Below are 25067 nucleotides of genomic sequence, written 5' to 3'. Positions count from 1 at the left end.
ACATCAAGTTCCCAAAAAGCACGTGGGAAAATGTGCTATGGTCTGAAAAAACCAAGGTTGAACTTTTTGGCCATAATTCCAAGTGATCTGAAGAGGGCTGTGCACAGAAGATGTCTTCGCTATCTGACAGATTGAGCGCTTTTGCAAAGAAGAGTGGGCAAATATTTTCACATCAAGATGTGCCATGCTAATAGACTCCTACCCAAAAAGACTGAGTGCTGTAATAAAATCAAAAGGTGCTTCAACAAAGTATTAGTTTAAGGGTGTGCACACTTATGCAAGCAGGGTATTGTGAATTTTTTATTTTTCCCCATCAAAGATTTCAGTTTGTTTTTCAATTGAATTATTCACATTTTAGGCCACATTAAAGGTGGAAAAAGTTCTGACACGATTTCTCTTTGTCTCATTCTTTTTTTTATATCTACTGTAAATGTTTAAAGGGCTTAGACTTGGCGTTAGGTAGGTGGAAGATAGCCTAGTAGTTTGAGCACCGGTCCATTAATGAAATAAAAAATATATTGTTCTGTGCTTGAGCAAGGCAGTTATCCCTAGCAGCTCCTCCGATTTTACACTACAATAGTTTATTCATATGATCAACCCTTCTTGACACATTTGCATCATAAATAAAAAAATATATACTGTAAATGTCAATTGTTGCATTTCACATTTTGAATGAGAATCTTATTGTATTTTAAACTGAATACATTTTAATGTTTCTCTACAGTTGAATGAACATCATCTGCATCCAGTAAGTTCAGCTAGTTTTGCTTTACTCCATCTCTTTGTGCATGCCTGGAATAATATAATAAAACCCTTCAGACAAGCCTTAAGGGTTTCCTAAGGTAAAGGAAGCATTTACACTGTCTATCTGGTTTCTCTGTCTGGGGCTCCATGCAAGATCGCACCTCGTGGGGCATCAATGATCATGAGGAAGGTGAGGAATCAGCCCAGAACTACACAACAGGACATGGTCAATGACCTGAAGAGAGCTGGGACCACAATCTCAAAGAAAACCATCAGTAACACACCATACCGTCATGGATTAAAATCCTGCAGCACACGCAAGGTCCTGCTGCTCAAGCCAGCGCATGTCCAGGCCCTTCTGAAATTTGCCAATGACCATCTGGATGATCCAGAGGAGGAATGGGAGAAGGTCATGTGGTCTGATGAGACAAAAATAGAGCTTTGCCGTCTTCCTCCAAAACTCCACTTGCCGTGTTTGGAGGAAGAAGAAGGATGAGTACAACCACAAGAACACCTTCCCAACCGTGAAGCATGGAGGTGGAAACACCATTGTTTGGGGATGCTTTTCTGCAAAGGGTACAGGATGACTGCACTGTATTGAGGGGAGGATGGATGTGGCCATGTATCGCGGGATCTTGGCCAACCTTCCCTCAGTAAGAGCATTGAAGATGGGTCGTGGCTGGGTCTTCCAGCATGACAACGACCCGAAACACACAGCCAGGGCAACTAAGGAGTGGCTCCGTAAGAAGCATCTCAAGGTCCTGGAGTTGCCTAGCCAGTCTCCAGACCTGATCCTAATAGAAAATCTTTGGAGGGAACTGAAGGTCCGTATTGCCCAGCGACAGCCCCGAAACCTGAAGGATCTGGAGAAGGTCTGTATGGAGGAGTGAGCCAAAATCCCTGCTGCAGTGTGTGCAAACCTGGTCAAGAACTACAGGAAACGTATGATCTCTGTAATTGCAAACAAAGGTTTCTGTACAAAATATTAAGTTCTGCTTTTCTGATGTATCAAATACTAATGTCATGCAATAAAATGCAAATTAATTACTTAAAAATAATACAATGTGATTTTCAGGATTTTTGTTTTAGATTCCGTCACTCACATTTGAAGAGTACCTATGATAAAAAATTACAGACTTCTACATGCTTTGTACGTGGGAAAACCTGTAAAATCAGCCATGTATCAAGTACTTGTTCTCCCCACTGTATGTTCAAAACTTGCTTGAATTAGAGGTCGGCATGTGCCTGAGGATTTATCCAATTGCTTTTTGGCCAAGAAGAGTGAATGTTTCTTACGGAGTGAGTGTGTGACTGACTGACTACCTCTTGTTAAATAACGTAGTGGTTAGAGACATGGACTGCCATGCAGGGGACCTGTTTGAGACTCGCCATAGTCAAAACAAATAATGCATTAAGATTTGTTCAGAATAGACAAAAAAAAACACAAATGCCACAATACAGAATATCGCATTGTCCAGTGCAGAGCCGAATGAATCTCGTACAACCCTGTTTCCAAAAAAGTTGGGAGGCTGCGTGAAATGTGAATAAAAACAGAATGCAGTAATGTGCAAATCATTTAAACCCTATATTCAATAAAATAGTACAAAGACAACATATCAAATGTTGAAACTGAGACATTTGATTGTTTCTTGAAAAATGTATGCCCACTTTTAATTTGATGTCAGCAACACGTTTCAAAAAAGTTGGGACAGAGGCAACAAAAGACTGGAAAGGTTGGCAACAGGTGAGTAACATGATTGGGTATTAATTGATCATTCCAGAGAGTCTTTTAGTGAGGAGGGGTTCACCACTCTGTGAATGACTGCACGGGCAAATAGTGTAACAATTCAATAATAATTTTTCTCAATGTTTCTGTCACAGCTTTTCTGAAACGGGTTGCCGGCATCAAATTCAAAATGGGTATACATTTTTCAAGAAGTAATAAAATGTCTCAGCTTCAATATTTGATATGTTGTCTTTGTACTATTTTCTATTAAATATAGATAAATTATTTGCACATCATTGCATCCTTTTTACATTTTTATTTTATGCAGTGTCCCAGTGTTTTTGGAAATGGTGTTGTATTTAGAAAGGTCCATCAGTCCTCTATCCTCCCCTCTCTTTTATTGGTGTAGACTTCTTGAGTATCTAACGTTTTCTATAGCTTGTGATATTGTCATGTAGCCTTTAGTTATACTCTGACATGTCCGAATATAGTCAATTTTGTGAATGTTTTTTAACATGTTCTCTGTGACTATAACTTTGACTCCCTATTTTCTACTAACAATATCCAGCTGCTCTGCTTATTACGCACAGCAGGTGTGTGTTCTTAAGGTTTGTATCGTGTTATTTTGTTTGTACAGCATGGATGAAGGCATGACGACATGTAAGCTCCTGCTTGTTTTCTTTTATCTTCATAGTTTTTTTTTCTCTAAACAATTTGCACCTTCCTATTGTTTTGAGCATGGATTGAGTGTATATTGCTTGTATATTAACCTGTTTGTATTTTTAAATTGAGGACATTTTTAACTCTTCGCTTGCCTGTAAGTGAAACATAATTTATGGTGTCCTTAAGTTATACAATCTACAGCCACAGGGACAGTGTGATCCAACGGTTCAATTAGTGAGCATAGAAATTGCAGAGCAATTTGTGGGATTTGGAACGTTAACAACCAGCAGAGAAAAGATGTCAGTGAACATGCTCATAAGCAAATGAAGTGCAACAATGATATACACTGAACAAAATTATAAACCCAACACTTTTCTTTTTGCCCCCATTTATCATGAGCTGAACTCAAAGATCTAAGACTTTCTATATGTACACAAAAGGTTTATTACTCTCAAATATTGTTCACAAATCTGTCTAAATCTGTGTTAGTGAGCACTTATCCTTTGCCAAGATAATCCATCCACCTCACAGGTGTGGCATTACAGAATGCTGATTAGACAGCATGATTATTGCACAGGTGTGCCTTAGGCTGGCCACAATAAAAGGCTACTCTAAAATGTGCAGTTCCATCACAAAGCACAATGCCTCAGATGTTTTGAGGGAGCGTGCAATTGGCATGCTGACTGCAGAAATGTCCACCAGAGCTGTTACCCATGAATTTAATGTTCATTTCTCTACCATAAGCCATGTCCAAAGGTGTTTCAGAGAATTTGGCAGTACATCCAACCTGCCTCACAACCGCAGACCACATGTAACCACACCAGCCCAGGACCTCCAAATCCAGCATCTTCACCTCCAAGATCGTCTGAGACCAGCCACCCAGACAGCTGCTGCAACAATCGGTTTGACATAACCAAAGAATATCTCGACCTGACTGCAGTTTGTCGTTGTTACCGAATTGAGTGGGCAAATGCTCACATTCAATTGCTTCTGGCACTTTGGAGAGGTGTTCTCTTCACGGATGAATCCCGGTTTTCAGTGAACAGGGCAGATGGCAGACAGCGTGTATGGCGTATGGCATGTGGGTGAGCAGTTTGCTGATGTCAACTTTGTGGATTGAGTGGCCTATGGTGGCGGAGGGGTTATGGTATGGGCAGGCGTGTGTAATGGAGAACGAACACAGGTGCATTTTATTGATGGCATTTTGAATGCACAGAGATACCATGACGAGATCCTGAGGCCCATAGTTGTGCCATTCATCCACGACCATCACCTCATGTTGCAGCATGATAATGCACGGCCCCATGTTGCAAGGATCTGTACACAATTCCTGGAAGCTGAAAACATCCCAGTTCTTGCATGGCCAGTATACTCACCGGACATGTCACCCATGTTTGGGATGCTCTGGATCGACATATGTTGCAGGTCCTGCCAATATCCAGCAACTTCGCACAGACATTGAAGAGGAGTGGACCAACATTCCACAGGCCACAATCAACAACCTGATCAACTCTATGCGAAGGAGTTGTGTTGCACTGGGTGAGGTAGATGGTGGTCACGCCAGATACTGACCGGTTTTCGGACCCCCCAAAAGCATCCCCAAAGAATGATGATTCCACCTCCATGATTCACGGTTGGGATGGTGTTCTTGGGGTTGTACTCATCCTTCTTCTTCCTCCAAACACGGCGAGTGGAGTTTAGACCAAGAAGCTCTATTTCTGTCCCATCAGACCACATGACCTTCTTCCATTCCTCCTCTGGATCATCCAGATGGTCATTGGCAAACATCAGACGGGCCTGGACATGCGCTGGCTTGAGCAGGGGGACCTTGCGTGTGCTGCAGGATTTTAATCCATGACGGCGTAGTGTGTTACTAATGGTTTTCTTTGAGACTGTGGTCCCAGCTCTCTTCAGGTCATTGACCAGGTCCTGCCGTGTAGTTCTGGGCTGATCCCTCACCTTCCTCATGATCACTGATGATCATGAGGAGAGGTTGGAGTCTGTTTGATTGAGTGTGTGGATAGGTGTCTTTTATACAGGCAATGAGTTCAAACAGGTGCAGTTAATACAGTTAATGGGTGTAGAACAGGAGGGCTTCTTAAAGAAAAACTAACAGGTCTGTGAGAGCCAGAATGTATAGAAAGTATTAGATCTTTGAGTTCAGCTCATGATAAATGGGGGCAAAAACAAAAGCGTTGCGTTTATAATTTTGTTCAGTGTAAGTTAATATACAAAATAATATATTTCTTCATTCCTGCATGAAAAGGTCATATTTTGCACCTGAAATAAACTATTTAAAATGACCATCCTACCAGTCCTAGACTGTGGTAATGTAATTTACCGGATTGCCACTAAAAGCCACCTCAATAAAACACGTAGTTTATAACAATGCCATCTGCTTTGTCACTAGTGCCCCCTACAATACTCACTTCTATAACATGTCTATGCTCTGTTAAACTGGCCCCTTGCTGCATACATGACGCCAGATTCACTGGTACCAACTCATGTACTTCCTCCAAGGCAAATGCACACATCCACTGTCAATGTGACCGGAGGGGTTAATGGTAGCAGAATGCATTGATTTGAATGAGACAGATTGCTTGGCTGGGCCCATCAATTAGTGGTAGTGGCGATTGGAACGTTTGATTCCTGACTAAAATCTGTGAATGATGCTCCAATTATCTCTTTGGCTCCTAGAACTCAGTGGAGTTTTCCAAGGTTTGAAAAATGAAGACACAGAATGTTTATGTTCAGGGAGAGAGCGGTAGAAACAAATTCCCTCTGGGGCAGTATTGCTTTTACTAGACTGACTTCTAAATCGCCAACATTTTAGAAAATGCCCCTAAATAGTTGAATACATGCCCTCAACCTGAAATATTTTCTTCTCAGTTTTCTGAAATTAAACATTTGATTTATTTTATATTTTGAGTGAGGCATCAAGCTGGTGAACAACAAAAGAATTCTGAGTGCGTGTGTGGCCAAACAGGTGAGTAAGTGCTTGTGTATCAGGACGGTGCACAGAACTTTCCAGAGGCATGTGGTGACCCTGTAAAAATGGGCGGAGTTGTCGGCTCACGCGGACAGACGATGTGGGGGAGTGTGTGAGGCACAGCATGTAGACAGACCGGTACATCGTAGGGGCACTTTATACCAAAGGGACGTGTGCTCAGCCCAGTTTGAGCCTTACTTGTCCACGTGCCTGATGTGTGTGGTCAGTCAATCTGGTTCTGGTGGCTTGCAAAAAGATGCTGTCCCTCAGCCAGTTGGTATGGGAGCTCATGCCCCGACTCCCTGTCTCTATGACAGTAAACGGAGGAACAAAGCGTGGCAAGGGCACGCGTGGCCCTTGATAACGCTGTGTTTGTCAGGCACGGCTTCAGACAGATGTCCTGGAGGGGTTGGAGCAGGGCCCTGGCGTTGCTGTCTTAATTATCCGCTGTAAGCCCTGGCAGTAATGTGTGGAGCAGTTCCCAAGGCAGGCTGTGAGGCTGTTACATGTAGCTTTGGACTTTACGTTCTTAATGAATGTACTGCTTAAAGCTGGGATCCTTTGTTTCTAAAGTATACTTGATGACCTAAAGAAAATCCTGTGTAGCTGGATGGCTTTTAAAAAATAATACTGGTGTCATCTTTGCAAATCAATTGAATTACATAAAAATGGCATAAGTCAATGAGTTTTATTCTAGTTAACAAATACTACACATCCAAACTATGATTTCTACAAGGAAATGTATATATTTTATTACGTTCACACATTTTTTCAATCCAGAAGTACTGACTGATGAATCTCGGATGAGCAGATGGCAATGGCTGGTCTTCTGGCTCCTAGATGCACGTGCACCAGTGCATGACGTCAGAGTGGCGTGTACTGAAAGGCATCTGTCTCAGCACAGACCGGACAAAAGGTGATGTTTTCCAGCTAGTGTGTACTAGTTAGACGGCCCACACTAAACAATTAGAGAAGGGCATTATGAATCTGTCCATGTTTGAGTGTGACATCTCAGACAACACAAATATATATATATATATATATATATATATATATATATATATATATATTTTATTTTTTTTTACTTGGGCAGATTGAAAAAAAAATATAAACATGAAAATAGCAGGCTTTAATACAAAGTAGACATATCAAGTGGAATTGTCAGGTTTCATATTTCACACAACAACCCAAAGGACATGAGAATATGGTGTAGAGCAGGACTCTCTCAGTAGATCAGCGATGTTAGGCTCCCAAACTGAGTTAGAAGATGGTTGATGACAGCAATGCCTGATGATGAGTTGCTGACAGATGAAGGTAATTTATTTAGCTTGCTGGTTCTGATGTTATCCTCCGCCTCTCTGGAGCATGTGGGGCCATGGATGGGGATGGAGTTGGCTTACCGACGCTGAGGTCGTCCTCAGCTTAACCTCTCTCTAGCCTGGACTTTGTTCTCTTCTACAATTAGCACACAGCGATCACTAGACTTCAGCTGTCGCCATAGCTCAGAAAAGCTCATCACACAGTCCAGAGTAGAAGTCATCCTCACAGTATCACCACACATCAGTCCAGAGTTGAACTCATCCTCACAATATCACCACACATCAGTCCAGAGTAGGACTCATCCTCACTATATTGGTATCATCAGTCAAGATAAGTAATTATCCTCACTACATCACCACATATCCAGAACAGCAGTCATGCTAATTTCAAGCTCCCTGCAATTTCTGTAATGCAGTCAGATCTGTAATGCAGCTGCATAAAAAAAAAAAAAAAAAACTTGTTTTTTTCTGCGAATAGCCAAGTTGCATTGAGTGAGGAACTGCCTAGAGGAATTGCCTACTTTTGTCTACAGTTGCGTGAGGAATTGCATGAACTGCGTTTCTTCCTAACTTGAATACAACTCCTGAATACAGCAGAATAAAGGCATGGATTTAGTTTGAATTCCAATTAGCATGATTATGGAGTTCAAAGTTTTATAAGGGACAATGACAGAATCCCTTCACCCGCCACTGTTTACTTAGTACCAGCGAAGCTATATGGACCAATCATCAGCCTGTGTTCTTTCTTTCGTGCGTGCGCAACCGTGAACCTTTTTGTGTTGCTTCCTAACTTCTCGGGTGTTAGAACCTGCCAGGCACCATCTGGGCCAAATTTTTTGAAAGCCCTTTGTACTTGGACTCGGGCTACAGAGATCGTAAGTCCCTCCAACTCCTTTTATGCGCAAGTTGTAGCTTGAAAGGTAAATACTGAAATTGTCGCTTGCTTACTACTTTGTGACAGTTTTAGCAGCTACTGTACCTAGCTGGAGTGATTAGCTTACGTTATCGGGGCTAACTGGAGTGTGATTACTTATTAGGTCACGTTCACGTTATTATCAGCTGACTAAATCATGATACAGCTTAGTTTCAAGTGCAGGAAACTGACCAGTTAGAATGAAAGCGAATACGACTTGTTGTGTTTAGCAACTCATGCTAGTTTACGGGCTCTAATGCCTCCCCTTCAGCTCCCACCCTAAAGCCAAACTTAGCAAACTTGGCTGGTTGTGTGCACTTCATCTGAACGAGGCGAATATTTATATTGCAGCCTGACAAAACAGTCTTCGTGTTCCATTCGCTTACTGCTGAGATCGGACAGATAAATAGCTAGCTACATTAGCTAGCAAAACCTCAGCCTGCTTTTAGCGAATGTCATAAGTGAAGTTCGTGTACAGGAACTGTTTTGTGTGGGAAAAACGCTTACAGGTGTATATAATTACAAGCTTTGTTTGACACCTGTGCATTTTGTCACCCTCCAGACTTTCTCTGGCTCCCAGCCCTGCCTTCCTGTACTCTCTGCCTGTGAACGCAAGGAAGCAATTATTACAAGAACACTAAGGGCCCAGCTTGTCTGCAGCGATGGCAGCGGCTGCCAACCGACAGAAACAGTTCAATCTCACAGAAGACCTAACATGTCCCATCTGCTGCGACCTCTTCACGGAGCCGGTGATGCTGGGCTGTATGCATCACTTTTGTAAGCGCTGCATCAGTACCTACTGGAGAGGCCTCCAGACACCCGTGTCCTGTCCCCAGTGCCGCCAGGGGTTCACCAACAAACAGTTCCAGACCAACTATCTGGTGACAGCCATGGTGGAGAAGGTCCGGGCCACCACTTCGGACAGTTACATCAAGAATGTGGAGGTGAGTTGTTAACTTTCTGCACTAATCACCGGATTTAGCTCTGAGCATTTGTGTTGGGGATATGTTGTCCTATGTTGTGTGTGTGTGTCCTATTTTGTGGTTGTGTTGATCCTATTTTGTGGTTGTGTTGATCCTATTTTGTGGTTGTTGATCTTTGTTGCGATGGTGTTTATTGTTATTGGTGTTGATTTGTGTTGGGTTGTGTGAAAGTGAAAAACCATGAGACAGACAGTTATGGATGAAGATTGTCATGTAAATAATTGTATCATCAAAACCATTTTAATATACAACTTTATTTGTATTTAGAAATAATAATAATTGGAAAAGCAGGAGTTTTAGTATTGTTTATAAACACTTTTTTGCTAACCGTTACCAACGGTCTACATCTCCAGAGGTAGATAAGTGGAGAACTGTGTATTACAGAGGCAGACCAGTGGGGGACTGTGGGTTACAGAGGCAGACCAGTGGGGGACTGTGGGTTACAGAGGCAGACCAGTGGGGGACTGTGGGTTACAGAGGCAGACCAGTGGGGGACTGTGGGTTACAGAGGCAGACCAGTGGGGGACTGTGGGTTACAGAGGCAGACCAGTGGGGGACTGTGGGTTACGGAGGCAGACCAGTGGGGGACTGTGGGTTACGGAGGCAGACCAGTGGGGGACTGCGGGTTACGGAGGCAGACCAGTGGGGGACTGCGGGTTACGGAGGCAGACCAGTGGGGGACTGCGGGTTACGGAGGCAGACCAGTGGGGGACTGCGGGTTACGGAGGCAGACCAGTGGGGGACTGCGGGTTACGGAGGCAGACCAGTGGGGGACTGCGGGTTACGGAGGCAGACCAGTGGGGGACTGCGGGTTACAGAGGCAGACCAGTGGGGGACTGCGGGTTACAGAGGCAGACCAGTGGAGGACTGGGGGTTACAGAGGCAGACCAGTGGGGGTCTGCGTGTTAATGAGGCAGACCAGTGGGGGTCTGCGTGTTAATGAGGCAGACCAGTGGGGGTCTGCGTGTTAATGAGGCAGACCAGTGGGGGTCTGCGTGTTAATGAGGCAGACCAGTGGGGGTCTGCGTGTTAATGAGGCAGACCAGTGGGGGTCTGCGTGTTAATGAGGCAGACCAGTGGGGGTCTGCGTGTTAATGAGGCAGACCAGTGGGGGTCTGCGTGTTAATGAGGCAGACCAGTGGGGGTCTGCGTGTTAATGAGGCAGACCAGTGGGGGTCTGCGTGTTACGGAGGCAGACCAGTGGGGGTCTGCGTGTTACGGAGGCAGACCAGTGGGGAACTGCGTGCTACTGAAGCATATCAGTGGGGAACTGCGTGCTACTGAAGCAGATCAGTGGGGAACTGTGCGGTAATGAGGAGCTGCGTGTTACCAAGGCAGACCAGTGGGGAGCTGCATGTAACACAGGCAGACGAGTAGGGAGCTGCGTGTTACACAGGCAGACGAGTAGGGAGCTGCGTGTTACACAGGCAGACGAGTAGGGAGCTGCGTGTAACACAGGCAGACGAGTAGGGAGCTGCGTGTAACACAGGCAGACGAGTAGGGAGCTGCGTGTTACACAGGCAGACGAGTAGGGAGCTGCGTATTATACAGAAATTCATGTTTGGCATTGGGAAAGACGACTCTTTATTAGGTTATTTGAACCTAGAACCTTAATTTTGTAAATTTAAATATTGGGAATAAATCGTCAATCTAAATTTAAGGCTCATTATACATCCCAGAACTGTAGTCATATTTGGGTACAACAACTCAGGTAAGAAGTTTCTCTTGGTTTTATTGTGGTTACATTTAATGTATCAGCATGTCAAATATGACTAATAATAATCCTATAAGATGTCAAATATAAAGCAAGTGGTTCTAATTTGTTTTCTTCTTAATAATAAAATATCATTATGAACATGAAAACATTTAAACAATAAGCTATGAAATTATGCTTATGAAATTGTGCTAAGCCTAACAAATACCAGCTGTTATATTGCCTGCACTGCCAGAATAGGCCTTGGAGCCTACAAATATTATTAAATTACTTTGAAAAGTAAATATAGCCATGTCCAGGCAACCTTAAAAACATTGCAAAATTCATGTCCCGCACATGTGACTCCTTTCACTTCTCCCTGTTCTTCCTCTTGCCTCAGTATATCTGCACACAAAGACACTTTTGAAGGTATTGTCGTGTACCAGGCTGATTCATGTACACCCTGGGGTTTTGGATTCATCAGCAACTTCTCGTAGTTTCCAAGTGGTACACTAAACACTTAACATGTAACTCTTTTATTTTTATTTTTTTCTGCCTCACTTGCTACTGTAATAGAATTCTTTCATACTACAGGTTTTGATAGACATTTCATCTGAAGGTCAGCTAAGAGTAACAAAGTAGAGCTGCATTTGTGGGAAGGCAAAATCCTTGACTGCAATTGCACTCAAGTTCATGAGACCTTTGAAATATCAAATCCGGATGTGTTTCAGAAAATGTATTTGAACCCTTATGTAATCTGCTTTGGGCTATAAGCTTTCAGCAGGCTACACCCTACCATCTGAGCTTCCTACATTGGATGTGTGCAATGTTTCCATCAATCAATTTTATTTCAGAAAGTTTTTTTTTTTTATATCAGCAGTTGTCACAAAGCCTAAGTCACTAAGTTCAATGACCCAGCCAAGCACCTTAACCTGTGTTACCTGACATTCCTAGACTGGCACTGCCCTAGCTGAGATGTGTTGCTCTATGTTGGGGTTGTGTTGTAGATCTATGTTGGGGTTGTGTTGTAGATCTATGTTGAGGTCGTGTTGTAGATCTATGTTGGGGTTGTTGATCAACATTGGAGTTGTCAGTCAGGCTTGTGTTGATCAGTCTCCGGCGTGTATCGAGGAGTGTCTTTGACTATTATTTATTATTAATAGAACAATCATTATTTTTAGGTGTAAAATAAATTGACTGTGGGCTCCATTCATCCTGAGGTCCACCACTTGGGAAACCCTGTTGTAAAACAACTTCAATGTCTTGTCTTTAACTAAAGATGGCTTCATCCTTGGACTATATTGGAACCGTCTTGACAGTGATTGGGCATTCTACTGGAAATGTAACCAATAGCAAGCCACTTGCAGTCACCATATGCAAGTCATATCTAAATTGGAAAAAAGTGACCTTTGAGTTATGGAAGTGGAAAAAAAATATGTTCTGTTCTTTCTTCTTTCTGTTTTTCTCTCTCTCTCTCTCTCTCTCTCTCTCACTCACTCACTCACTCACTCACTCACTCACTCACTCACTCACTCACTCACACACTCTCTCTCTCTTCTCTGTTCATCTGTCTGAGGTGGAGGTGGCACAGCCTGGTGTAATCTAACTCAAGATAATTCACCTTAGTGTGTGTTCCAAATGGCCTATTGTACTCCAAGTTGTTGACTATTTTTGATCAGGGTCATAGGGCCTACGTAGGAGGAAGGTTGGCATTAGGGATGCAGTCCCAGAAACCAAAGGTCATTTTCCCTCCATTTATATTTGTTTATATTCTTTCATATCCAATATTGTATATGTCTACCCCGGCAAGACAGAAAAATGAAAACCTTGCCAACACTCCTCATGCAGTATTATTTTGCTTCATTTCTTTTCTCTGTGTAGCTTAACACTTGCACCTTGAGCCTTTTGTTGTTATTGATAGTTTTTTGTTGTTGATTGTTTTCGTTGTCAGAAACAGCTGAAAGAGTCTTTGGAGGCCCATAGGCAGAGAAGAGAAGATTTCCTCACTGTTATACGCCGAGACAAGGAAAAAATGGACAACATCAAGGTGAGAACTAGTGGCGAGCATGTCTCCTGGTAATTTTCCAAACCCGCTCTGCAGTGGGTGTATGGTAAACACTGTGTTTGGAACGACCTGTGGCAACAAATGTAAGGTTTTGAATAGTAATGTGTGTGTAGAATCGTCAGAATCACAATACATCTGTGTTGGCACCAACGTTTTCTGATGACACCTTACAGTGAGCACTTCTGATCCCCAGTCAGGTGTCTGTGTCCAGGCCGCAGTCACAAGTCGGTAAACTGTTTGTTGCTTTTCTCAAAATGGAAATTTCAAAACTGGATTCTAGAAATTTAAAAACTGGAGTCTGTGTTTTAAGTAGTTTTCAGTACTACAATCATTTATTTTTGTGTGTGCGCGTTTTAAAACAACTTTCGATTGAAGAAGTGTCTTGAGACCTACTAGGGTAGTCATGAGTGTCTTTTAGACACGTTGAGGCTCTTTTCTAAACTGGCTGTTGGAGCCATTTTGATGTAGTTTGTGTTGTTTAGTTCTGTTTTTTCAGACTCACTTCACCACTAGAGAGCAATTTCCCTGGGGTCAGGGGTCAGGTGTATAAGGTCACAGGTAAACAGGGAAGGCATGGGTGATGAGGAAGTTCCATATTGTTTTTACTGCTATTCACAGACTGGACCACAGATAATCAACACTGCAGTAATTTGTAAACCTTTCATCTGTCTATGCATCATTTTATTTATTAAATGGGAAAATCACCAAACTATACATCTACGACTGAAAAACAAAACAAAAAAGAATTCTTAGTAGACAGCACGTCTCATTCAATCTTACAATAGCCACCCAACTGTCTTTGGCAATACCACAAAGATAAGAGTTATTTATGTTCCTTTCTATTGGATGAGTGAGTTTGCTTATATGGTGGGTGTGTGTTGTGTTTTTATGGAGCTAATAATGTATGTGTATGTGTGTGTATGGAGTGGAGGGTGTTTGCTAGTAATGTGATAGCCAGTCTTCGTATGTCTGTGTCTGTGTGTTTTCTGATATGTGTTTGTGGGTCCAGGTTAGTTAATTTCAGATGGTATGTATACACACACACACACACACACACAAACTGTGGATGCCTTGTCAATCAATGAATAAACATTGGTCAACTTTATTTTCCCGGAGGGAAATGTGATTAGAGTTGATTTATTGATTGTGTCAATACAGGTTGATAACGTCCTTCTCTTTGTCCCCCTGCTCGCGGCCGTGTCCCTGTAGAGAACAGGTTCCGAGCTGCAGGCGCGGGTCCAAGGGGAGTTTCAGGCTTTGCACGCACTTATTGCGGAGGAGGAGGCGTCCGTGTTGGAACAGCTGCGGAGGGAGCAGGAGGCGGCTCTGGAGCAACAGCAGCGCCACCTGGAGGCAGTCCAAGAGGCTATCAGGCAGCTGGAGAACACCATGAGGTTTCTGCATGAGGCTGCTACCTGCCCGGACCACAGAGCTCTAGCGGAGGTAGGACCGCGGGGTTCACATTAGCTTTCACAACCCTCATATAGTCTGTGGTTTAAAACACAACATAAAAAAACGACAGTATCATGTTTCCAGAGCTAGTGTTCTAATGGAGACAAGGACCAATCCTAGTGGAGGTTAAGACCAGGGCTTGTACCTTGGACCATACTGGTTATTTGTTGTTAGGTGCATGCGGAAGAGAGACCAGTCCTTGATTACTTCCATGCAGTTGTTCCTGTCCAGTTGTGATATGCTGCCCTTGTAGAGTGTACAGAAACACTTGGGTACGGGATGTTGTCATGGTCCCCAAAACATAAGAAGGTGGTGTCCTGGTCACCTGAAAGTCAGCCGATTGTGTCATGGTCCCCTAAACATCAAGAGGTTGTTTCATGGTCCCCTAAACAGTCCCCAGAAAGTCAGAAAGTTGCGAAATGGTCCCCCCAACGTCAGGAAGATGTCGTGGTTTTCAGAATACTGTAACTGAAGTGCTTTAAAAACAGATTGCCTCAGACCCAATGCTTCACTGAAAATATCTTGTGATTTTCTCTTCTGCAGCTTCCCCAGTTACGGTGAGTGGTCCTCTGTCTGAATTCCTCCCTTGTTTGATCTGATAGCCAGCGGTGTTGGTAAACCTCCTCACAATCAACATGTTTGTTGTCATATAAAAATATGATTTTCCTGAATAAAGGCACATCATGCCATAAATGGCGCCTCGTTCCTTTTATAGTGCACCAGTTTTGACCAGAGACAATAGATAAGTAACGTACTCTCAAGAGAACATTGTGGCACTGGGATGTGTAAAATAGAACATTGAATGTTGTCCCCTTTTAAATCAGCAGTTTGTTTTACTAGATGTAGTGAATGAAACAGTGTTGAGTTCTTCTCCAGGGCTCCAGTTGAAGTGGCACCAGGACCGGACCTAGACCTGAATGCGTTTAGCTCTAGATACATGATGCCTTTGCAGTACATTACCTGGAGGAAGATGTTCAAGTCTCTGAAACCCGGTAAAGACCCACCCACACACAAAAACCTGTCGTTCCTGGATCCGCATTTGTTTTGTTTGCATGTCACTGTTTATGCTGATTGGAGTTTTTTTTTAGAAGAGGAACCTATGTGTTGCTTCGTTCCCAGTGAACATACAGAACTTTGAGTGTGAGATCAAACTGATATACAACAACGTTTTCTGCTCATGTCTACCAAGAGTACCAATAGTTCTGGAGGGCACTGTAAATCAGTGACCGTTACTTATATTATAGCCTGGGAAGTTGCTTGTCCAACTAAATGTAGGACAGGGCCTGAGGTTTCTTGTGAGATTTGTTTTTGTTAAGTGCCTGCCAATCCAGTTGTCTTGTGGATTCAGACTAGATTCTGAAGGTTTTGGTCATGTTCCTCATTCAATAAGTAGATTTTCTGTATTGCTGCCAGTAGTGCTACTTCCTCCACAGTGCTAATATCTGTGGTCTTTGTCTGTTGTGGTCCAGGAGGACTTAAATATGTATGCCAAACTTTTCCGTTTGAACCTCGAACAGGATCTTACACCATTCAACACGTTGGCTCAACACAGGATCAATACAAACAGACAGTCTTCTGTGACGTGCACCAACCAGTGCCTGGAGATTGAAAACACATGCGGAAGCTTCTGGAACTTTAGCAAGAGAGACAGTTATACTGTAAAGACCTGGGGGAGATGATTATACTGTGAAGGTCAGAGTAAGGAGTGATCACTATAATGTGAAGGTCAGAGAATAGCAGTACCTACAGCTTTTATTGGTCGCTTTAAAATCCCATACACACGCTAACCCTTCCCCTACAGTTTTAAGGAGAAGCATGTTTAGTTTCGGTTCCTTCAAGTCATGGAACCAACTCTAGTTTACACTTCAATCGGAACCCACTTTTGTTTTAAAGCTTCAAGTCTTGTACTTTATATGTAGATCTTTTGTGTCGTTTTTTTTTCTGTTATTGCGAGTGGAATAAATGAAAAGACATATAAAGAAATATCTTCCAGGACATTTACCCTGGATGTGATGTTGTTTCAGGTCCGGCCCCGGTGACATTTGACCTGGACACCGCCCACCCTAGTATCCATGTGTCTAGGGATCGCACCATGGCGGTGGACTGTGACGACATGGCACCCTACCAGCCCAACTCTAAACGCTTCCTACAGTGTGTCAATGTCCTGGGGGCACAGGGCTTCCAGGCAGGGCGCCACTACTGGGAGGTCAGGGAGTGGAGTTGTGCTGTTGCATTTCTGCTGTCTTGCGTCAAGGAACTTGTGTCTCGTTTCCACTGGTGCCAAACACTGGTGTTTTACCCTAATGTCCAGAAATGTTTCTGTTTCCTTTGCCACGGGCCACCGCCAGTCAGCCCCCTAGGCCGTGGCCGAGTAGCCCGGCTCTTTTGGTGCCAAGCCCTGGAATTTAGGACTTAGGGCAGGGTTTGCGGCTCCTATAACAACACAAAATAACCTCAGAATTCTCCCAAATCCTTCTATTAAAGATAGTAGCTGGTTTTAACAAAACACCTATTAAACTAAATAATGAATACACTGGCTTACAGTTGCAGAGTCACGAGTGTAGGTGGAGAAGGAGCCAGTCACAGGAGTTTGAGGAAGAAATGATAGTTAACTCCTCCCTCCCCACCCAAGCCCCTCCATAAGTCCTCGGCACCAAACGTGTCGTTGAAACAGGAATGTCTAGAGCAGAGAGGCGTCCAACCAGTTCCGCAGAGGGCCGAGTGTCTGCAGGTTTTCGCTCACACCTTGTACTTGATTGACTAATTGGTTAGTTTCTACACCTCACCTGGTTGTTTAGGCCTGAACTGGGAACCAATTTATAGGAAAAACCAAAAAACCCTGGTCTGGAGCCAACATTAGCATAAATCCCCGGTGTAGCCACGGCACCAGTGGAAACGCGGCATTGGAATACAGTGTTGATCGATTTATCATGTAGATGCGGACTTAAACATGCTGACTTTTTTCACTCTCCTCCACCCTGTTTTTCCTCCCCTCTTCGTCCAGGTGGGTGTGGGGAGTAAGGCTAAGTGGGACCTTGGTGTGGCACTGGACGGGGTTAACCGGCAGTCTCGGGTCAAGCTGAGTCCTGAGACTGGCTACTGGACCCTTCGGCTGAGGCACGGAGACCAGTACTCTGCCGGGACCCAGCCCTGGACACGGCTGCAGGTGAGATCCTCCGTGGTGGAGTACTGACCTGCCACGGTTTGTTTCCGGGTGCTGTCTGTTACCTGAAAGCGTTTCCGCTCATTGGCGTAACCATCTGGACATCATCAACATGCAGAAGGTTTCTACAGGATGTCCTCCCGCTGGGAGATGTCTTTTACGTTACAGTACTTTACCCCTCCCTCTTGCTGTCTGTCAAAACGTTTCTGCTGATCTGCGTAAGCGCCGTAACGCTCCCTCCATGCTGTGTGCTGCAGGTACGCTGCTGTCCCCAGAGGATTGGGGTTTTCTTGGACTGTGAGGCGAGGAGGGTGTCCTTCTACAATGCTGATGACATGAGTCTACTGTTCTCCTTCAGTAATGGCCCCCGAGGCAGGGTGTTGCCCTTTTTCAGTCCCTGCATCAGTGATGCCAACCAGAAACCACAGCCAATCCAGCTGCTGCACTACCCACCCCCCGGCCTGACTGATTAGGTGTTGTCTTCCTAGTGTACATCTGACCTGACCTCTTACACATCCGATTGGCTGGAGTTAGGACACACGTTCTGTCTGTAGAGTATGTTCGTCTGACTGGCTGGAGTTAGGACACACGTTCTGTCTGTAGAGTATGTTCGTCTGACTGGCTGGAGTTAGGTCACACGTTCTGTCTGTAGAGTATGTTAGTCTGCTTGGCTGGAGTTCGGTCACACGTTCTGTCTGTAGAGTGTTTGTTGGACTGGCTGCTTTGCCAGTGGAGATTTTCTTTTATGTCAGTTTCTAAATCACCAGAACTCCTTATAACACAATGGTATTTTTCTGTGGCAATTAATTTCAAAGGGTTTGTAATGGAACAGTTATAAATAATAGTAAATCAGTCATTACATTTACTCTAATAATCAGCATGTCTTTCATGGAGGTCGCAACACAGTGTGGTTATAAAGGTATAATGGAGTGGTTATGAAATTGTAATGTGCCATAATTGTCTTTAAATCATTATTTTCTTTTTTGTTACGGATATATATTACATTTTTTGCATTTGCACTACTTTGGCATTTTCTTTTATGTTCAGTTCTGAAATATCTTCTGATCATATTAAATTTGTATTATCAGTTATAACATATATCCAGGTACTTTGCATTTACTCTACTCAGTTAATGCAAAGTACTCTAAATGCATTTACTCTGCTATCTTGGAATATGGATACTGTAAATTTAAATTTTGAACACTATTGAATCAATATATAGAAAATCTTTAAATGAAATGTAAGCTGCTTGATCAATAACCTATGCAAAAAGATGATGCCATACAATGATGCCATGTAATCAATACAATAGCACTCAATGTTATCTCATCTGCTTATTTTCTGATCAAATTATGGTCTGTTCTGTTATTTTCATAGACAGAAAGCTGTACGTTTATTGCAAGTTGTCGATGAAAATAAACCAAGTTTAATGTAATGCTTTGACAAAGACAATTGAAATGTGTTGGATTGTTTTAAATTGTCTAGATAGCTTTCAGATGACCCCTGTTCTTGGCAATGGGAGTCCTCTGATGACAAATGTGGACGACAGAGAAGATTGTTCAAATACCCAACAATAGGCCTGTATTTTTGTCGAATGCAGTTTGTCCCTAAAATAGTTGCCTGGCGTTGAACTAAAAAAATAAATACAATTTATGAATGAAGTACACACTTTCCTCTGCGTTTATTCATTTGTGCGTGGCTGTAGCTTTTCGAATGATGGATTGTGATGAGTTTACCTCATCAAAGGAAAAACAAACACATAAACACCGACTGAAGAATGTAGCTGCCCTCTAATTAGGCCATCCGTTGGGTTAGCTCAGTGCACCTGGGGGGAAGTGTGTTGTATCTCTGAGTTACATCCCTGACAGTCACACAGCAAGGATGCACCTTACTTATCTACTCAAACACACGGCACAAACCACTTCCTGTTTCCTCTAGCTAGGGTCAGAGGTCACACAAACACACCGTCAGGCGGGAGAGATGGCGATCAGGGCTGTGGGCTGCTAGCGTAGTGGATCTGAGGGGAGGGTGGGGATGAGGCTTAGGGCTGCTGGCGTGGGGGACCGCCCCCCGGGGCAAGTGTTGCTAACAGAATGTACAACAGTGAGGATCAGGCCCACGGCCTTCAGGTTGAACTGGCCTGGTCAGTATGGTTACAAGCCCAAGACACAAGGCCTTCTGTAGGGACAAGCTGCTACACTCCAGACTGGTTGCCCCCTATGTGGCTCACATAGCCATACCAGAGAAAGATGAGGAAGAGACATCAAGCTACCTAATATTATTCTAGTTAAATGGAAGTCTGTATGAAGTAGAACCAGACCCATCTGCTATAGCCCATCTGCTGTTTTCTAAGGGAGAGCAACCCTAGCAAGCAGACCAGATTTGACTTGATGAGTGAACTTTATTCATCCACCACCTTTGGCTGTAGCGCCAATATGTCTAGTGAAAATGTCACAACTGGGGTCTACTGCTTTCCACAAGGTTGCGTATTAAGCTCCGCCCAAGCAAAGCATTACACTGGTTGGATGTGGTAAGAGACGTCACTGATTACTTCTCGACTGACTCCTCCACCCCTTTAAAGCCTATTTGGGCCATTGACTGGACCAAGCTCTTTAGGCTACATACGTCTGGTTCTGGTCAGGGCTAACCCCGGTCTAAAGTCGTTATCACTAAACAGGAAACCCAGGATTAACTCATCCACTGGCCAGGTGATCCTCTACGCCTCTGGGGAGAATTTAGAACAATGATGTATCATCCCTGTTCCCGACTTTGTTGCAGTTCTTTTGGCCAGTTATGCGTCCTTTGAATAGCTCCTTTTTCAGAGCAGACTTGACTGTTCACTGAATCATTCTCAGATCTTTTCCGCAGCCCGGTGGCTTGCAGCTTCAACGGCTGGTGCACCATAGAAGGATTCTACTGAAAGCCTACAATGGGGCAAAAAAGTATTTAGTCAGCCACCAATTGTGCAAGTTCTCCCACTTAAAAAGATGAGAGAGGCCTGTAATTTTCTGCACCAGGCTGGGAAGACTGAATCTGCAATAGGTAAGCAGCTTGGTATGAAGAAATTAACTGTGGGAGCAATTATAAGAAAATGGAAGACATACAAGACCACTGATAATCTCCCTTGATCCGGGGCTCCAAGCAAGATCTCACCCCGTGGGCTCAAAATGATCACAAGAACGGTGAGCAAAAATCCCAGAACCACACGGGGGGACCTAGTGAATGACCTGCAGAGAGCTGGGACCAAAGTAACAAAGGCTACCATCAGTAACACACTACGCCGCCAGGGACTCAAATCCTGCAGTGCCAGACGTGTCCCCCTGCTTATGTCCAGGCCCGTCTGACGTTTGCTAGAGAGCATTTGGATGGTCCAGAAGAGGATTGGGAGAATGTCATATGGTCAGATGAAACCAAAATAGAACTTTTTGGTAAAAACTAAACTTGTCGTGTTTGGAGGAGAAAGAATGCTGAGTTGCATCCAAAGAACACCATACCTACTGTGAAGCATGGGGGTGGAAACATCATGCTTTGGGGCTGTTTTTCTGCAAAGGGACCAGGACGACTGATCCGTGTAAAAGAAAGAATGAATGGGGCCATGTATCGTGAGATTTTCAGTGAAAACCTCCTTCCATCAGCAAGGGCATTGAAGATGAAATGTGGCTGGGTATTTCAGCATGACAATGATCCCAAACACACCACCCGGGCAACGAAGGAGTGGCTTCGTAAGAAGCCTTTCAAGGTCCTGGAGTGGCCTAGCCAGTCACCAGATCTCAACCCCATAGAAAATCTTTGGAGGGAGTTGAAAGTCCGTGTTGCACAGCGACAGCCCCAAACATCTCTCTAGAGCAGGGGTCGGCAACAGGCGGCCCACGGGCCAAGACTGGCCCGCCAGTAATATTTTCTGGCCCGCCAGATTATTTTGGAAGTCCGTTTTTTTTTTTTTTTTTTTTTTATCAGCCTATTTTAATTTCACAATAACGGTTTACAAATAGGCCCCGTGTATCATTCCTTCAATCGTTTTTATTTTGTTAAAACCAAAAATAAAAAAATGAAAAAGGACTCTCCATTATTTATTTCCTGAACTAATCGTTTTCCCATTTTCTGATTGTGTGCTCAGATCAAAAATCTGCTTACCGCTTGCACTGTTAACTGTGGCGCGTCTGTTAACTTCTTAAGCAATACGTTTAATAAGGTAATCTATTATTTTTCTGACAAACAAATTACTGAAACGGGTAAATGAAATGGTAGATTTAAATAAATAAGAAACGAAATTTTAATAAAAAGAAACACAATTTAAATAAAGAAAAATTAAATTTAAATAAAGACAAAACAGAATATAGCTATATAAAGACAAATTTTAAAACTAAATTTAAATAGGCCTATAGAAAAATAAAGTTTAAATAAAGACAAAACAGAATTTAAATAAATAATAAAAAGTGAAAAATAAATGAACGAGTTATTCTGGGTTTTTTCCTTTTAGTTCAGGAAATAATTTTATCATCTTATTTTTATTTTAAAAAAACAATTAAAAATGATAGACATGATTACACGAATATAGGCTATGCCTACTGCGGGCGCATACAGACAAAAAAAACTGCAGAACAAACATTTTTTGTAGCAATTTTTTATGTAATCTGAAATGTTGCTTGACGAAAGATTGGATACTAATAAAAAAAAAAAAATGGGGTCGAATAAGACACGTAGCGTCGTAGCCTAAGTGTGGCAACAACAGCTTAACAGTAGCACATATTTTGGCCACGGCGCGACACACATGAACAGAAACAAAACTTTGGAATAAATATGGATAGAACATGGATTACGGACAACACAACGGGAGGTCCAGGTAGGCTACAGAGGTCTAGCCACCTGAAACGACATGAAGAATAATATTTCAGAACCATTTTAGTGACATTCAAACTGCAATCTGACAATAAAATATAAGTTGCTATTGATAAGGTACTCACTTAATGTGAAAACTGCCCTCTTTCATTCGCTACAATGCTTCGGATGTCTGGTGTTACATTTGTTACTGATATCCGCAGGCAGTTCTCAAGGTTTGTGTGTGTCAGTCGATTCCTCTCATACGTCTTTATTGCATTCATTGATGAGAAGGCAGACTCGCAGGTATAGGTGAAAGGGAACATTGTCAACACATAAAACGCAAGGTTCTTGATTGTGCTGTACTCCTCTGAGCATGCCACCCAAAAGGCACTCAGGGACTCTGCAGATCTGAATGCATCTTTGATCAGAGAGGTTGTTTGGAAATCAATTAACTCCATCTCAAATTTAGCCTCATCCAATGATGGGAGGATTGTTTTGACCAGGGTGGAGAATTCTCCGCTAGGTCGGGTTGTGAGAGGGTCACGCACAAAAGCAATTACTTCATTCGGGACGGAAAAGTCCTCCAACCTAGAAGAGAAGTTGGCTCGGAGTTGCTTGATGAAGTCTCCCATCAGTCCAGTCACTCGTCTTGCCTGTGTTTTTAGTGTACTAAAATGTAGAAGCCTGCCAGTTGATATGTCGGACTCTAACAACCCCAGCTTGACGGTGAATGCTTGGAGCCTTTCAACCATGTCCACGATGGTTTTGTCTTTTCCCTGTAGCTGCATGTTAAGATTGTTTAAATGGCCAAATATGTCAGTTAAAAATGCAACATTGGACATGAACTTCTCATCCTCCAGAAAGACAAGGTGATCTGCTGCTGTCTTGCTCTTGCTAGATATAAGGAATGCCTTCACCTCACCCAGTAGCGCACAGAAGCGGTCTAACGCTTTGCCCTTGCTTAGCCAGCGCACATCATTGTGCAGCAGCAGATCGTCGTGGGTGGCCTCCTCTGAATCTGCCACAAGCTGCCGGAAAAGCCGGTGCTGGGTGCTTGATGTACCCCTGACAAAATTGATGACCACTGAGCTTTGCACAAAGTACACTCTGGTGGATAAGACAATGCAGCCCATGCATTTGGGGGGCGATCTCTTTCAACCTGCTCACCAAACCTCTGTGTTTACCCACCATAGCAGGAGCCCCGTCTGTCACAAGTAGGTTGACTTTCTCAAATGACAATGAATGCCGTTCAAACACTTTTGACAGTTCAGTGAATATAATATCTCCAGTGGTGTTCCCCTCCAAAGGAATAAGAGACAGCAAATCTTCCCTAAACTGCTTCCCATCAAAATACCTGACAAAGACACACATCTGGGCAACATCTGTGTTGTCAGTGCTCTCGTCTACCGCTAAGGAGAAGTAATTAGTCTTTTTGAGATCACTGATAACGACTCCCTGCACAGCATCAGACAACGCCTCTATGCGGCGGGTAGCGGTCCTTGCAGAAAGGGGCACCTGTTTGACAGAGGCAATGATTCCATCCATGGACTTGTCGACAGCCAATTCCTCCAACACTGCAACCATGACTTCTTTAAAAAGCTCTGCGTCAGTGAAAGGCCTGTTGTTTCGTGCGAGCAACCAAGACGCTTTGAGAGACGCACTTGTCGCTTTTTGTTGCGATGTGAAACTCCGCATTAGGATCCTGCTGCCCTGAGCATAACCTTGTGCTAGCGCTTCAATTTTGCGCTTTCTTGCCTCTGATTGAAGTGGATATGCAGCCTTGAAGCTTCCATGCTTTGTCTCGTGGTGCCGTCTTATGTTATATTCTTTGCAAACAGCGACAACTTCTTTGCAAATCAGACACACTGGCTTTGCATTTTTGAAATCCGGTAAAATGAACGCAAAACTCTCTTTCCATTCCTCTTTAAATACTCTATTTTCGTCATCAACTTTCCTCTTAAGATTTTATCCTAGCTAACTTCACTCTGCACGCTAATTATTTGTAACAACACATATACAACACATATCATGTGATGAGGTGGGTGACATGGAATTAAAGGCCCCGTGTTCAAAAGAAGCCGATCACTGTCAAAATATTGTAAGCTACAAATGTATTATTTACATCACAGTAAATATTGTAGCTTACTATATTTTTTTATTTTAATTTAATTTGTTTCGGTTTTTTTTAGACTAGAGATTTAATTTGAATCCATAGGCCTACTCTGTGTAGCTGGCCCGCCATGTACTGGCTAAAAAAAAAATTGGCCCGCGGCCTAAGTTACTTGCCGACCCCTGCTCTAGAGGAATGGGCCAAAATACCAGCAACAGTGTGTGAAAACTTTGTGAAGACTTACAGAAAACATTTGACCTCTGTCATTGTCAACAAAGGGTATATAACAAAGTATTGAGATTAACTTTTGTTATTGACCTAATACTTATTTTACACCATAATTTACCAATAAAATCCTTAAAAATCCTACATTGTGATTTTCTGGATTTTTTGGTCTCATTTTGTCTCTCATAATTGAAGTGTACC

General features: G+C 43.2%; 2 protein-coding genes across 4 annotated transcripts; one reads left to right on the top strand and one right to left on the bottom strand.

The window, feature by feature from the left end:
* The first annotated feature begins 8178 nt into the window (after positions 1-8178).
* trim105 (tripartite motif containing 105) lies at positions 8179-19378 on the top strand. 3 transcript variants are annotated; one of them, XM_010898479.5, is made up of 9 exons: positions 8179-8316; positions 8917-9298; positions 12982-13077; positions 14305-14538; positions 15091-15104; positions 15406-15539; positions 16572-16753; positions 17552-17713; positions 17968-19378. In XM_010898479.5, exons 2-9 carry the CDS (start codon positions 9017-9019, stop codon positions 18181-18183), a joined length of 1320 nt encoding a protein of 439 aa, XP_010896781.2. In that variant the 5' UTR covers positions 8179-8316; positions 8917-9016; the 3' UTR covers positions 18184-19378. The 3 variants fall into 3 exon arrangements, with proteins under 3 accessions (XP_010896781.2, XP_010896782.2, XP_010896783.2); XM_010898480.5 differs by having other exon boundaries at positions 8179-8361; XM_010898481.5 differs by having other exon boundaries at positions 8180-8316; positions 15424-15539.
* Positions 19379-22265: 2887 nt separating this feature from the next.
* Positions 22266-24518, bottom strand: LOC114839113 (protein FAM200A-like). The gene is made up of 2 exons (XM_029119471.2): positions 22675-24518; positions 22266-22576 (listed from the first exon to the last, which is right to left on the bottom strand). Exon 1 carries the CDS (start codon positions 23662-23664, stop codon positions 22675-22677), a length of 990 nt encoding a protein of 329 aa, XP_028975304.2. The 5' UTR covers positions 23665-24518; the 3' UTR covers positions 22266-22576.
* Between the last annotated feature and the right edge of the window lie 549 nt (positions 24519-25067).

The sequence above is a fragment of the Esox lucius genome, chromosome 4 (genome assembly GCF_011004845.1).
Source record: "Esox lucius isolate fEsoLuc1 chromosome 4, fEsoLuc1.pri, whole genome shotgun sequence".
Lineage (NCBI taxonomy): Eukaryota > Metazoa > Chordata > Actinopteri > Esociformes > Esocidae > Esox > Esox lucius.
The sequence above is the reverse complement of the archived record's forward strand: the minus strand, read 5'-3'. Positions and strand labels throughout refer to the sequence as shown.

Coding starts and splice junctions, on each gene's coding strand:
- trim105 (XM_010898479.5), top strand. CDS start 9,017: ATGGCAGCGGCTGCCAACCGACAGAAACAGTTCAATCTCACAGAAGAC. Junction 13,078..14,304: donor AAAAAATGGACAACATCAAG/GTGAGAACTAGT, acceptor GTGTCCCTGTAG/AGAACAGGTTCCGAGCTGCA. Junction 15,540..16,571: donor GTTCAAGTCTCTGAAACCCG/GTAAAGACCCAC, acceptor ATGTTGTTTCAG/GTCCGGCCCCGGTGACATTT.
- LOC114839113 (XM_029119471.2), bottom strand. CDS start 23,664: ATGGGCTGCATTGTCTTATCCACCAGAGTGTACTTTGTGCAAAGCTCA.